The sequence below is a fragment of the Dermacentor albipictus genome, chromosome 10 (genome assembly GCF_038994185.2).
Source record: "Dermacentor albipictus isolate Rhodes 1998 colony chromosome 10, USDA_Dalb.pri_finalv2, whole genome shotgun sequence".
In the NCBI taxonomy this organism is placed as follows: Eukaryota; Metazoa; Arthropoda; class Arachnida; order Ixodida; family Ixodidae; genus Dermacentor; species Dermacentor albipictus.
The window spans coordinates 59,179,009-59,194,948 of NC_091830.1; the positions used below are offsets into that span (position 1 = coordinate 59,179,009).

The 15,940-nt window shown below is 44.2% G+C and overlaps 1 protein-coding gene across 4 annotated transcripts in view; it reads right to left on the minus strand.

Moving 5' to 3' along the window:
- LOC135912119 (trypsin-1-like) overlaps positions 1-15,523 on the minus strand; it is a 32,584-nt gene extending 17,061 nt beyond the window's left edge. Inside the window, exons 1-4 of one of the 4 annotated variants that reach the window (XM_070527752.1) lie at positions 8,959-9,317; positions 7,347-7,374; positions 2,366-2,439; positions 1,719-1,834 (exon numbers count right to left, since the gene is read on the minus strand). In XM_070527752.1, coding sequence (XP_070383853.1) covers positions 1,719-1,834; positions 2,366-2,439; positions 7,347-7,374; positions 8,959-9,177 — 437 coding nt within the window. In that variant the 5' untranslated portion in view covers positions 9,178-9,317. Of the gene's footprint in view, positions 1-1,718; positions 1,835-2,365; positions 2,440-7,346; positions 7,375-8,958; positions 9,318-15,500 lie in introns of those variants that run through there. The other 3 variants (XM_070527751.1, XM_070527753.1, XM_065444503.2) reach the window with 3 other exon arrangements.
- Between the last annotated feature and the right edge of the window lie 417 nt (positions 15,524-15,940).

The following is a 15,940-nucleotide window of genomic DNA, read 5'->3' on the forward strand; positions in this document are numbered from 1 at the left end:
GACTCCAGAAGTGTTACGCGGGAAAGCTCGAGTTTGCAAAAGTTCGGCATCGGCTTCTCCGAGAGCTCTGGTGGTGTTCCCTACAGACGAATGATCCAGTGGTATTGATAGATACAACTCATCTCTCCACATGCATCCAGTTTAATTGGATTCACTCTTGGATTATCATACCTTGGACGTTACCTCATGGGCCGCAGAAAAAGGAGCCATTTGATCAAACTATCTCAGCTTCCTTCATTTCTTTATGAATCCGTCCAGTGCATTACGTGTAGCCTTATTGTTTTCTACAATCACTAGAGAGAAGCATGGCGCTGCGATCGTCCAACCGCCATGGACAAGATGGGTAACACGGGGACAGGCTTTATCTTCGTGGTTGGATATTCATATGTTCTTGTGGCTTTGTTTATTACGCTTTATCTGGGCTTCAATTGGCCTAAACTTCAAAGCAATTTATAGTTTCAATGCAAAAGCTAATAAGACTGTACATATGCGCATAATCGATGCTAATTGCAGTGGTTCCGCTTGTGCGCGCATCCGTGGCGTAACAGTTGCAAAGTCGGGCTACTGTTCTAGAGGGCCTGTGTTCGTATGTTGCCGTCGGAAAATAATAATGTTTCGACATTTATATCGCACTACCCAAATTGATCACATTGCAAAGTCAAGAAGTCATTTAAGAAGTCATTTACCACTGATCATTCCCATCTGGCTGAGCAGCCTTGCGTCTAGTTCTCGTAGACAGAAGTGCCACAGTTTCCTCGAGTAATTGTACGAAACTATGACTTCAGCAAATAAGTTATTGAAAAAAAATTCTCCGGCAATTTGGGTACTTCCTACTGCAAAATTTGAGCGCAGCTCTATACGTGTCCTCATTTCGAGATATATTGGCCGTTGCGAACATTCTGTCTCGTGGGGCAGGTTCCAGAGGGAGCGAAGTGGAGAAGCGACTACCTCGCCGATCGGAAGATCAGGAGAAGCAGCCGGTGGGTGACGCGTAGGGGTGATTCACAGCATTCGCCGTAGACGAACCTCCGCTCATGCAGCGCTTGGGCGAACAGTTCCCACGCGCTACTCCGCCGATATCTCGTAGCCATCTTCAAAAGATTCAAAATTATTGGGGTCTTACGTGCAAAAACAGCGACCTAATTATGAGGTAGGCCGTAGTGGGGGACTCTGGAAATTTGGACCACCTGGGGTTCTTTAACGCGCACCTAAATCTAAGTACACATGTGTTTTCACAATTCGCGCTCATCGAAATGATGCGGCCCCCATAGCCGGGATTTCGTCCCGCGACCTCGTGCTCTGCAGTCGAACCCCATAGCCATCGAGCAGCCGCATCGGGTCGTAGGCATCGTCACTGTAGAGTCTGTCTTGCGCGGCACTAAGCTTTTCTAATGCTTTCGCCATACCCTCCTTCACTTTCCGCCTCGTGGTTGTGCTACACTCTCCTCACCCTTCCAAAAAATGTGGATTTCTCCCTGTGAGAGGTCAAGCCTAATACAGCGTTCAGCCAGTGAGACGGTAAAGTACGCATGAAACTTATTGATGTGATTTGAGCGCAGCTCAAATCACATAAATAAATATTGAGTACGTAATATAAAAGGACGTAGGCGCTAGACTGCAATTACGCATGAAAGTGCTATTAGCGTTTCAGACCGTGTTTTCAATTCTGATCTCGTGCTTCGTGGATGTATAACGCGGTATAGTAATAAAATACTCACGAGTCAACGACGCAGTGCGCTGCGGTTACGACATAGTTGTGGGCAATCAAGCTGCCGCCGCAAACTTGCTTCGTCCTTGTCGTTGGGGTAAGGTATCGTGTGCTTTCGATATACACCTTTAGAACAACGGGAACAAAAAAAATTTGTCAGCTTACTGATAGCCATGAAAAGGAGAATATTCGAGCAGTGTTTTTACCCGGATTAAGCTGGGGGTTTAAAGCGTGCAGTGCAAGAAAGAAAGTTAGGAAGACGATAACCACAACGCATCTAGCAGTGAAACGATTAATGCAAGGTGTATCATTAAGGAAGCAAGGAGTATAAATTAGATGGATGATGTTGTTTGGTCATGGAAGTAAGTAATGTTAGCTTTTCAAAAGCCTCTGCTCGGGATGCGTCACTCAGAGATCACTCTGCGAGGTATAAAGAGAATAATTAGCTCTCACTGTATATTTCAAAGCGATGGCTCCTTCTCCAAGTGAAAGAAGAGGAAATGAATACTAGGACAACAGTTAACTGCATTCAGTGCACGACGACTACATACGAGTAGACGAGGATATACCCTGCGATGACATATGGGCATCCCTTACGTATCCCTCCCGCCAAAAGAAAAAGAAGGACATTTAGATATAACAGAGACTCGTGCTTACAATCCATGGCAGACGCGTTCTTGGAATTGCTCTGCCCATGACTATTCTTGACGCTGGCGTTGATCGGCCACATTCTGCAAGAAACAGAAGCCATGCGGCGATTTCTAAGTTATTTTGCTTCTATACTATGCTGTTCGAACAGCAGTCTGGAAATTTTCCGATTTGTACAAACTTTATTAGAAATCCGTCGCGACGGTGGTTCTGTGGATACGACTGTCTGCGCTGGTGAAGTCGCGGATTTGGTTTTCTACCACAGTGGTCTAAGTTTATTGGTTACGAAATGAAAATAAGTTATGCGGATCCCAAGAACTGTGTGAATTAATGGAAACGAAGCTTTTCTGCTGTTTGGCTTTATTGAGGATAATCAGCGGTTGTAGGCGAATGTTTAATTTCTTCAGCGTTTAGTCCAATACGAGAGTGGTGAGTTCATGTTAATCGTTATCTTGCGTGCACTATTGCCGTTTGCGTAGTACACCGAACTGACGGAGAGACGTGTTTGCTTGAGGCGTTGTTGTGCGTCATTGTGCGCAATGCCCCTGTCTCGCCCTCTCCCCGGTATATGTGAACTGGGAGGGAAGGGTGGCAACGCGGTTAAGGCTCGATCACACCGGCAGCTTGAGGAGGTCGCGGGACCATTTGCGACTGGTGTCCCCAAAAGCGGCTGGAGGCGACTGATGCTGACACCGGCAAGCCCGGATGAGCGTGACGCGCAAGTCGCAATCCCGCAGATTATCGTTCTCAGCGAGAACTCTTGGCATCTACGCTGTTCCCGCGCACTTAACCTGTTTCGCATTCTGGCAGCAGCCGTAAATTTTGATTCGATCGCAGTGGAAGACGTCGTCACTGTGCCGATGCGCTCTTGTACGGTGTCAGCTGTGGAAGCGCGGAAACTTCCGAAGGCAAAAGCGACGCTAGTGGGTGTGCCCGTGCCTCCGTTCGCGATAAGTGGCCGGTCACGCAAGCCACCTCCTGCCCGAACTGTACGCGCATGATGAGTATGTATTATCGACAGTAATTTGTATTTAATAGCTCGCACATTGTGATAACCAGGGCAGAATTTTTGTTCTTTCCCTTGCTACTGTTTAGAGATCTGCAAGTGCTACCACGTACATTCGACACGTTGCTTGAACTGCCCCGCCCCAGCAGCAAGAGGCATGTCACCAATTACAGGCCTGCAGTCTGCCACGGTGGCGCGGACTTCATATTTGGGGCGAAGCAGGAGGACGCCGGACGCAAACACATAACTTTCGGCACGCGGTTTATTGGTTTGGCAGTTTTGCAACCATGGGTGGCGCGACTGAAAAATGGAGCAGTGAGTGACAGACCCAGCGTTATCGCTTTTTGAGAAAAGCGACAATTTGCGACCATTCGCGGCCGGTCGCGCGACGGCTGTCGATCGCCGGTGTGAATGAGCCTTTATTCACTCATTTTGTGACTGCGCAGGTTCTTCCTATTCTCTGCTTCCTCGCCCTACCTCCTCGTTACCATTCCATCTAGATCCCTCCTGGACTTCCACATTAACAGAAAGGTAAGCGCTTCAGTTTCTGGAATGTTTTGGCGGCGGTCACGGATAATTACAGCTATCAGGAGGCTGATGCGGGGACGCCTAGGCAGCTCCAGAGGGCATTGTGCACACGCGACGTGATGGAAAGACTCAAACGAGTTTTTGGCGTCGCCTTTCTTCTCTACCTCGCTCCTTTTGTGCATCTTAATCACCCCCCTACGTGCATTCACAGAAAGGTGGCGAGCCCTCGTGTGTCGGAGAGGAGCTTAGTAGTTAAGCAGGAACCCTTTAAAACAACTTTTACAATAAACTGTAATGAAGGAGGCACTATTTTCAGGTGGCTAATTCAGCGAGCTAGGAATCGGGAGAATGAACGTTTAACCCGCAACTCAGCTGTAGCCTAAAGACGCATTACTCCCCCTTTACTGTGCTGCTATCTTTGAAAACTGCTCTCAGTAAGAATGCCGCCATTAGGTAGGAGTAGGCAGTCTACTGAAAATAAATTAAAGTAATAGAAAAATTTGCAAGTAGCTGGAAACAGACGTGCAAAAAAGATACAGAAAGAAGAAAGGACTGTAGAAAATAGAAACACAACTAATGAAGGTTATAATTCAAATGCAATAGGATGCAAATACAAACATGATTTGACCGGTAAGAAATGTGAGCACTGTCATTCGCCCTACATCAAACTCCCGTTATTCTATATTAACCCCTGCGGAGCGAAATGTGTGGTCAAGTTTCTGTGGAGCCCGCTTTACACTTTTGCGCGTTCAGTATATAATAGTATGGTGATATCAAATAGTGCACGGCTACTTCATGGCTCTTCCTTAGTTGCTGTCTCCCACGCACTGGAGCCATTTATGCACAGTCGGCTAAGGGATGGCCAAGGTACTTCCGTGCATCACCCTGGGGATCAGTGTGGATTGCACTGATTTCCCTTTGACGCCTACAGGGTCCGAGGGCGTACTTTGTGACACCAGCACTCCAGGGCCGGCTGCGATTGTGCTGAACTTTACGAATAGATGGGCACATGCTGCTGCGTTTTCTAGATCACAACGGCTTTTCGTAGTGAGAAGTGACGAACACTTGCCGTAACGTAAGTCCTAAAAGATGATTTGAAATGAATGGCTAATAGTTGCATCTGTTCAAAATTTTTCGACTGCCATATCTTGAGCTCCACAAATCGCAGTGTATCATTTTCGTTATGATGAATTTCATAAATAGGCAACAAGTTACATATAGCCCTATTGATACGCCGTATCGAGTGTTTTATTGTATGTAGTTTAGCAAACCAAGAAAACATAATTAATATAAATACTTTTCTCGCGCATATCACTATTTTTTCTGGGGGTATCCTCTAAGGCTAGAAATAAAGGTGACCAGGTTTTTATTCTCTTACACGGGAAATATTTTTTACCTTTTTCAAGTTTATGAAGAGTACATGGTTACGAAAACCATGGTTGATAGAATAGGATGTACATTGTGCTCGCGTTAGTGGACGCTCAGGGGACTGGTAGTTTTGGTCGAATTATCGGTATGGTGTAACAACAAAGGACGGAATAATAAACAGGTTCAAGTACTTTTGCACTGTTAGAACAAGTCTTTCGTCATTGAGAGACTCATTTAATGAATTACACCACCTGTACACGTTGTCGGTCAATGGCCCACAGCCCTCGAACTACCGTCACCGCTGACAAAATCGTTGTTTAAAGCATCACAGCTTGCCGAAAATCCACCCTGCTAAGCCGCTACAAAAAAAACAAGTTTGTTTGGCAGTTGTCACAGTAGCTGATTGCACATACCATTGATCGTCTATGACTGTTCCTGAAACGCTGCAGTTGTTACACAAACACAAATTAAGCTTCGTTGGAAGCATAAGTGAGCTCCATTGACGATGCTGACCCATTACTATCGTAAGTATATCCAGTTATTAGCGGAATGGAGTTTTAAAGTTGCATTTCATGGCTGTCGTAGCACCACGAGAGCGCGCTGAGACTAACAGTCGAATAGGCCATTAGTAACATTTCCTCATAACCATATTGTACAATTTTCCTCTGACGTATCGAATTAGAGGATGTACTCTTTTATGAATCTACCTATGTAGCATTGTTTTAACACCACAGCGCTGCCCAAAATATTGCAGAACGTTGGGTGCACAGTCATCGTCATCGTCAGCCTGGATACGCCCACTGCAGGGCAAAGGCCTCTCCCATACTTATCCAACTACCCCGGTCATGTACTAATTGTTTCCATGTTGTCCCTGAAAACTTCTTAATCGCATCCGCCCACCTAACTTTCTGCCATCCCTTGCTACGCTTCCCCTCCCTTGGAATCCAGTAAGTAACCCTTAATGACCATTATCTTTCTGCCTCATTACATGTCCTGGGCATGCCCATTTCCTTTTCTTGATTTCAACTAAGATGTCATTAACTCGCGTTGGTTCCCTCACCCAATCTGCCCTTTTCTTATGCCTTAATGTTACACCTATCATTCTTGTTTCCATAGCTCATTGCGTCGTCCTCAATTTAAGTAGAAGCCTTTTCGTAAGCCTCCAGGTTTCTGCCCCGTACGTGAGTACTGGTAAGACACAGCTGTTATATACTTTTCTCTTGAGGGATAATGGCAACCTGCTGTTCATGATTTGAGAATGCCTGCGAAACGCTCCCCAGCTTATTCTTATTCTGCGCACAGTACAGGGCCTCATGGACTTTATTGTTGTAGTGGGGACTATGCGAAATGTGTAGTTCGACGTCTTACTTGATTGTCTTGAAGTTCTAGCATTTTTTGAAGGAAGCCTTTATGCTTTCGTAAACAAGGTATGGAGGATGCCCATGAGTAACCCCTTTCTGCGATGCATTTCTCACAAGCATGGCCGCAGTAGTCGTCTCGGCTATGATTCTCATGGGATTAAGAGACTTGTCTTCCTGTTGCTCCTAATTGCCTCGCGAGATGTAGCACATGGCATTCATCCCACAAGCAATGTCGAATTGGATGCTCTCTATTCCGAGCATTAGGGGAAAAAAGGTTCACGTTTTTTGATGATTATAAGTTATATTATTTTCTGCGGTCTACAAGATTCATATTGCATTTTTATTGTGACACACGATCGCTGTCATATTTTCTCAGCATCTACAGCAACCATCAACTACGGCAAGCAACAGTGAGAAGCATAAATATCTCTTACAATTGCGGCTGTAAATGAGAGAGTGAATATCTTAAGCCAATTTTACTTGCGAAAATACTCTTCCTTACGTATAGCCAAAGTGTGCCCGGTGATATAAAACTAGTAAAGGATTTTATATATACACCTACATTTTGTAATGCTTAATGAAGTACAACTGAGGTCTACGCTGCGCACCTTAGATCCACCGAGCCATGTAAGTTTTTGCACTAAAAATAAGGACACAGGAAGCTACATCATCGGTAGACACATTTGTAAATTACGCATAATATAAATGTTTGTAAGCCAAAACCTACCTGGGTCACTCATGTTTTTCCCTGAAACCTGGAAAGAAACAACCGTATTAGATATGCGGCCGTACGAATGAGAGAACATATTGTTAGGCAAACAGAATATTGTGTTCAAAGGTTTTCAGGTTTCATCATCTACGGAGACGTCAATAATAAATGGACATTAAACAATGGCACCAAATTACAATCTGGAGGTGGTATGCGCTTTCAAAGGTGTATTTCTCGGTGGCATCAGACCTCGAAATATCTGCAAGGGGGACAAATAATGTCTTCTTGGGCTTATATTGCAAAAAATGGCTGATTACCAGCGAAAAAAGGAAAGCAAAGCTCACCTCAATAAAATCCGTAAGGAAGGAAGCAAAAAGTGGATAAGGAAAGGCAGGGAGATTAACCAGTTTAGCTAAAAACCACAGAAACCATATGTTAGCACTACATCAGACATCTAGCGGTTTCTCGTAATTTAGAAGTCTTGAGTAAGGAAAGCAAGCCTGGTGTTCTTGGTTTAAAACAACGTACATATTAGGGCCAGTTTTCGTACCCTGGCGTACAATATAGTGAGGTGGCCGTCACTCTGAGCACAGAAGCTAGTTAGCATTAGCACTTTCTGTAAAATCGATGTGTCACGGACAATGTTTACCAAGAAATTTCACATTGGCGAGCACTGCCGCATGGGTTATTTTTAAGAAGGTCATTGTAATGCACCGCCCTTTGACAGCAGTTCAATGCCTTAATCCCTGAAGATTGATATAGCTCTAAGCCTGCATTTTATGAAAAGCAGGCTCAGTCGGTGGGCATAATTCGAAAATTATTTTGATGACATATTGCCATTGAAACTAGCATTTAAGTATACTTCAGTACCAAATAATTGAAGCGGCAGGGGCAGGTGCAGTCAATACACCTTACTAATCTGCTGGGAAACTTGTCCGGTGGAGCTCTTGTAGCAAATCTAAATTCATTCCAGCAAATTACAGAAATAAAGAGTTGCCTAATGTTCAAATGTTCATAGATGTGTTGCTGGTGTAAAACATAACAATGCACGCAAATGAAATTCGCGCAGTCATTATAGCACAGTTTTGTCAAATGAAACGTCATTGTTTGAGAGCAGATTAATGCAATGCATCCCGACTCTCTTTAACCCTGAGCCTACCAGGAATGTATTTATTACCTTAGAATAGTTGACAGTATTAAAGTATCTCGTACTTAGTTTCTGATGTTGGAAGATTAAGTTTCACTTGAATACTTATACCACCTAATAAACGCATAATAAGATATATGGATTTTTAAAAACGCTTTGTTTTCAATTTATAGAGTGTGTAATCCACACGACTATCGTGAAATTCACTACTTCATTTCACAGCAAAGTCACTTCGAGCATTTGAGCTGCACGCATTCTTACTTGCTTAAAGTACATCCGAATTAAAGAATTCCTGAACGAAAAGTCATTCAAGGTTTCAAGCTGGGTATATCATACTTCAGGCGTCGTCTACACTGCCTAACGATCAAACCTACCGTTTTATATACTAAGTGACAGGTGCTGGAAAACATTTTTTTCATTTCTCACTTCTAGCGCAACACAATCCAGTTCCTAAATATAAACACTCTTTCCAAAGCGATTTACTTTAAACGTTGCAGCTGTAATTGAAGCAAGAGCAGTCAGCTGTGACAAGAAACCTCGCCTGGGACAGTGAATGCTGACCGTCACTGAAGATAAGAACACGAAGGTAAAACATCCCAGGGTAAATGCGGTTCCGACGTAAGCCACGGGAATGCTGTGTTGCGCGTCCTTCCTTGACACTTTTCCCATCAAGCCAGCTCTTAATTTCGTTGCAGCGTCCATAAATATCCCTGGCCGTCGACGTTTGCAGAATTCCTCAAAATTTAAGAACGTCGTCACCAAGCTACAGCACGATCGCAATGACTTCTTTTTTCTTTCCTTTTTAGCTATCACGCATGCCGAAACGAGCCCATTGGATGATTTACACCTATAGAGAGAGGCTTTGCGGCTGCCATACTACCCTGACACGGCCATTTGTTGCTTATAGAAGCTGCCTATACTACGTCTAGTGTGCCCTAACAAATGTTTCCCGCACATGTTTTTATTTGCACGCGTAGAACGATATTTTATTTGTACAATTACAAAACGAGCACTCAAGCTGCTACTCCTTAATGAGGCTGATTGAATACAGAATATAATATTCCAGCAGGAAAAACAGCAACAGATTTATGCCAAGTGCGTCTGATTGAGGTATATGTTCAATATAAAAGCAAAAAAACTACGGTTACAATAATATGTGGCCGGGATATCCCACAGAGGGCAAGCAATCGACACTGGAACTCTTTTCGTGCGGTCTCGCTAAACAAAGGCGCAGACGTATACAGGAATTGCCGTGGCTAATGTTAGCTTTAAAATGACCAATGCGAAAAAGCACGAGCCACCTAATGCTGTAGTACTGGAATACATTGTTGTGACCTGAGCGCATTCGATGCACGTTGGCTCTTTGTGGCGAGAACTCACGCAAGGTCGCGCAGAGACAGTTACTGTGCGAAACCTATCATGCCGAGAAATTAAATGAACGATGTAAAATGATTTATGTAGAATGGTTCCGAGGAAGGGCCTGCGCGTTGCCTGCATTCTCATTGATCTCTTTGGTGTAAACTTTACACCACAGTGTGCTATTCCATCTGTCAGCACCTTTCTTGACGTTGATCTCTTGTTACTTGTAAAGTTGATAGCACCGTTCACTATACTACTAAAGCGCTACAAGTGAACACCTTTAATAAACACTACAAGGGCGCTTGCTAAGAGGATGGGAAGCTCAGAATCACCTGCAAAAAGAAAGGCTAGGCTGTGAACACGTGAACTGAAAGGTAGGAAGAAATGCATACTTTCCTACTCATATTGCTACTCATTTTCCTACTCATATTTTCCTACCATATTGATAGCACTAACAGCTTTAGATGTTTGATAACAAAGTAGACCGGCTATATATAGGAATGGTATATAGTGTTTGACTTTATAGGAATGAGCGCCGCATTGCATTCATCAGGCAGCCATGAATTAGAAAGGTACATTTGTGCAATTTGGAAAAGTGAAGTGGAAAGCGACAATTCCTAAAGCAATATTCGCGAACAGGCCGAACGTTTCTCCTCTGCACTATAGTTGTCGCACGTACACCGACTTTTATTCTGGAATACGGTGACAAAATGAATGAACATGCCATTTCAATGCAGAAATTATTCTTGCACGCTGAAGGCTAGTTCGTTATATTATAGATTGGGACAGCGTAGTGTGCTCTCGCTCACAAGATGAGCAGGACGTATACGGTCTTCACTTTCTTCAGTTGCACTGTAAATAGCGTGATCATACCGCAAAAAGCTTTCGGACAAACTGCGCGCTTGTTTGAAAACATCTTTACGATGCTTCCAAGGAACTCTTTCGCTCTGGACTGTTCTTCGTCCACTGGAAGGGAGTGGGGAACGGAGTGGCCGAGTTTAGAAGCTATGTGGTTGGAGGGTATTAGAGGAGTTTTTTTTTCTCTGCTGCGCCATGATGATAGCGGGACGGTCATGTTTGCTCGAAATCCCATAGAGCTACCCGCACAGGAATGAGACCTTGCAGACGACGTATGAAGGGTCTCCATGTTGCCATGATTTTTTTTTTGGAAATACTCACCTAATCTAAGAAGGTTTCTTGTTATGTTCTACAGTACATTTTCATATTATGAGCTGCGTAGTTTATATTTATTGCGCACTGACGAATGCTCATTGCGCAGTCTACCTCTCAAGAGCCGAATGTCATAAGTCGTAGATGAAGTACTTGGCGCAACTCTGTTGGAGGCGCATGATTTTTCTGTTGCATTAGCGTTAATCAGGCAGTAGGCGTCCAGAAATGTTTATCGCATTCTCGTCGTTCTTTCAAAATCCCCTTTCTGTAACTATTGCTGCTCATCTTCCTATTCGCAACAACATTTTCCTAGTTCTTGCACCACGAATGCAAGTGCACCATAAATGAGAAAAGGCTGCGTTCGGTAATCTTAAGCACAACGACAATAACGTGACAAGCAAACAGTACGTCACCAGACGCATTTGAAGTCGAGGGTTTTTGATGAACATTATCCTACTACTAAAGAACCGCATTGCTTAAAAGCTACCAAACGTTGAGATTGCGGCCTAATATTTGATCGAGACAACCTATTCGGATATAGGCTGCCTATAGGAGAGCGATCCTTAATTTAATAACTGAAAACTATTAAGCGCAAGTAATATGCCCCGTGCGTTTGTTCAAACACAGATGCGCCCTGCGCAGCAACCACAGTTCTCCTACATCTGATTCCATTGGAAGCAGCCGTGACCGGCACTATTGTCGATGCCTCCAGACTTTCCCCTAAGAGTCATCATCCATTAAACATAAAAAAGATAAACATTCAACAGTTTCAAAAAGTGAATCCTCTAATTGAATACGAATAAACTAGGAGCGACTATTCGATTGGCATTCTGCACGTCCAATATTTTCGCACCCCTAGCTAGAATAGTTTAGGTTAATATAAATAGCAAAGCAGTGTGTTTTAAGTCCGTCGTGCAGAGTGTGGCCTAGGTTCTGGTCGGTGGTGAGTTGTTCCTTTCCGCCCACTTTGAATTTTCACCCCTTCTTATGTGTACTCGTCAAGTAAAAGAACAAAATATTGCCCCAATGCTCACTTCGGCTACATCATCTGTAACCCTTTGTATGGTTGCAACTAACAAAATGCCTGCGCCTCTGCCTCCTTCTCGTTAATGTCTTCAGGTGTCTTCAGGTTATAGAACATCTTAATTCAATTATGTAGTTCTGTAAAGATTTCGTTAGTTTAAGCTTCCTGTTGGTGCCATTTGTAAGCCATATATATGTTTCTTTATGGAGATAGTACCAGTGGGCCAAATTGAATTGTGAGATTTGTGATTTAGGGAAACGCTACCTTGAATGCATTGTATTTCCAAAACAGCAATCATGTTAGATAGCGTATTTATTTTGCCATCTAACAGTATAAGTAATAGCATGATATTAAAGAAAAATAGCCACCACTATCCATTGTCATATTCTTTTTAATTTCCTTTGTGCCTAATGCGCGAGAAACCCATGGAATAAGGTCACCATTGTAGCGATTGACGTACGCGCGTTCTTGTTGAGACCGCTATTACTCAGCGTTTCTTCTGGCATCACCTTGGCCTTATTCATGCGTTTCTTTAGTGGCTCTTTCTAGCGACTCCTTAAGCGGCTTTATCTCCCTGCTGTAGCTGGAAACCTACGCTTTTTTTGGCGAAGTGGTAACGTTGACGGGCTGCAAAGGAGTCATGCGACAACTCGTCAAAGAACGCATCACCGTGAGATTTACAACGAGTACTTCATGGGACATCGTGTATTAATTCTTTAAAGTTACGGTGCTGCTTCTTATTGCCATTGTAAAACCAAGTGCACAGCTTAAGCAGTCATGCAATATTTGAGCATTTGTTATGGAAGTCTGCTCAGACCTGAAACCACACACAACAGTGGCTTTGCAAGTAAGTCTTCGCAGACAACTACTTCGCACTGATTTTAGACTGTTGGAAAGGACAAGTTGGTCCCAATAATGCACTGAGCTCTTTGATTTTTCAGATCTCCAGGGCATTATTATCAATAAAAAAATTACAAACCTAATGAAATTGGGCACTGTAAGTTGAAACACTTCGCCCTGTGGATATGTGCATCATTTTTTGTTTTATTCTTGAAGGTAAAGAGGGAACATACATTACGGAAGCTTTGGTCCATGCATTCATCAGCCACCGACACTGTACCACGAATACGAAATACGGTCGCGTAACGCTGGGGCACCGTCAGAGGATGTGTTCCAACTGAGCCACATCTGAGCATAGCTCGCAAGTGCTGGTCGACATTATCTCTGGATAGGTTCTGTGCAACAGTGTGGGGTTAGGGTATGCCCCCAGCTGCACTAACCTCAGTGTTAACGCCTGTGGTCTGCCTGGTTTCCAAAGTGGCGGAGGATATCGTCTCAGTCCCATGTGAGACTAATAAAAATTGGGCGCCTCGATTTACTTTCTTCTGGGTCATTTCATAGTGACGATCTCGAGTCCGGCAGCTTCGATGCCTTCAGGCAGCATGTGTCGGCGCACTGGCCAGTTGCCTTCACCCGAAAAGTTCACAAAGACGTGACGCCTGCCGTATAAAGAATATTACACATCCCCCGCCAAGACCGTCAGTGTTGACGGGATGTCCTCGTAGTTAACATATTTTGCCCAGTAAGTGGATCAAAAAAATGGCTCCGCGGTAGATTAGTTGGTAAGACCATCATATGCGTAATGCGAAGAGGTGGGTTCGTATCCTACCTTTTACATCCTCCTTTCATATCCATTTATCTATCAGTTCTTTATTTTATTTAAGAACAACTTGTCATTTTTTGTTGGCTTCTTCTGATAAGACTATACAATTTTAAGTCCGCCTCTTGTTAGAGTCATCATATTCCAACGTCATCCTAAACTTTATTGAAAGGAGCGCATGCTCTAGGTGGGAAGGGAGTAGTAATGGTAGTCTGCAGATATTCCTGAGTGAGTGAGTGACGAAACTTTGTTGTGAACGCCTGCAGAACGGTTAGCCTTCCCCTGTTAGGGAGGCGTTACCATGACGCGGCCATGACATCTTCGCGGCGTGTGGCGCCTCTACTTCGGCTGCGACCGCACTATTCCCTTTGGTCGACCGCGCCTGCCCCTTCTTTGGGGTGGCAGCCTCCCTCCAGTTTCGCTGGGTCGTTGCCTTTCGAGGGCCGCCGAGATCCGATTATTTAATGGCAGTGCATTCTTCTGTGCTATACTACATGGACGTAACTTGGAGGGTAACAAAGAAATGCCAGACAAAGCTTAAGGTCAACCAACAAGACAAAGACAAAAATGGTATCAGCTTAACAATATGATATTGGACTACGAACGTTCAGGTCAGATAGCTTAGGTTAAGCGCTACTGATGGAGTAATACTCTTGAAACACGGACAAACTAACTGTCTTTGAAGCAACCCTTTTTCTGTTACGTTAAAGGGACCCCTTACCTCAACGTGCTTCGCTGTTGCCACAACGTATACCAGGATTTTCTTGATATATTTTCACTAAGCGACGTAGCAAAACACACAGTGTTGCTTCATTAAACTGTAACTGACAATGCGTTTAAGGAAAGCATGTTCAGGCGAAGGTATGTTTTAAAAAAGGGAGATCTAATTTTTGCCTCGTCACAGTGTAAACATCTTGTAAGGCGAACTTCGTTTAGCCTAGCAATTCAAACGTTACGACGAAGTGCCATTGATTTCGCATTCCGATTAGCGCATCCTTCAGACAGCCACGGCACACAATCACCTTCGCTCCAAGAGGAAACAAGTGTAGCTTGACAACGAATCGAAGAGATAGTTCGTTTCGACCATTCTACTTTGGCGCACCGGAGGGAGTGTTGCGCTGCGTTTTGTGTGGAAGTCCTAAGGGTATGCCTTTCTGAACGGAAAATGTACATCGAGCTAAAAAGTCCCACGATGCTTCCAAGCCATGAGAAAACAAGGATCATGTAAATCACATTGCCCATTTTTTTGGTTCTTTAATAACTGTGCACAGATGCGATGACAGGTTGCATTACAGCTGGCTATCCCATACATAGTTCAGAAATTGCAATGGTCTATTTGCCCATAAATACTCGCGGCACAACTGGCAGATACAAAGAACGGTATTAGATCTACAGTCAATAAGTGTAAACAAGAAACAGACAAAAGAAACCAAGACAGGGAACCCATTTGTACTTGCGGCAAGTAAAAATTTATGTGCAAGTACTGTTCACTTAAACTACTACTATAGCTCAACGGATGAGCTAGTCGGATGTTGACGAAGCCAGCCAGTGACGAAGCTGGTAAAGGCGAATATTGCGCGACGGTGGTGACGATATGTTCTACCTACAACTGCACCAGTTTCAGAGCATCCCTACAATAAAAGCTGGCTACCGGGAAAATTCCATCATTGGTAAGTAAAAAATCATTTTTGTCGCTTTCGCAAGAGCAAAAATGAAGGCGCTATTGTTTTTCGTAAAGTTTTCTTTCTTGATAAATAAGGTTGCACGAGATGAAAGAGCTCCTAAAGGAATCCTTAAAAAAAAAGAACTTACTCTTTGGTTGTGTGCCATCCTCCGTGAAATCCTTTCCTCTAGATGTCCCCCATACCAAAGTTGGAGTACCCGAGTGTCTGGGGTGTATGCGTGCATACAGAATAGGTCTGTCAGGAGTGACAAGTGTAAACAAAGACAAAAGACGTGGAAAAAGGAGTGAAGCGAGCGCGTGGAGCGGCCATCTTGGAGAAGAGGCGCGCGCAGAGAAGTACGTGCTGGCCGGGGCGCAGTGGTTCAGGAGAAGACGGCCGGAGATCTCCTCTCTGGGTCCTGCCCAAGTTTCTAGGCGACGCATCGACGTCCCGCCCGAGTACCAGGCTCGGCGAGCCGATGGCCGACGTCTCCGGAACTACCGATGGCCCAGACCTACCTGCCAGGACACGTCAGCGTTTGAGCCGCTGACCATAGACGCGCGGAGGCTGGCTGCAGCCAATCACCGT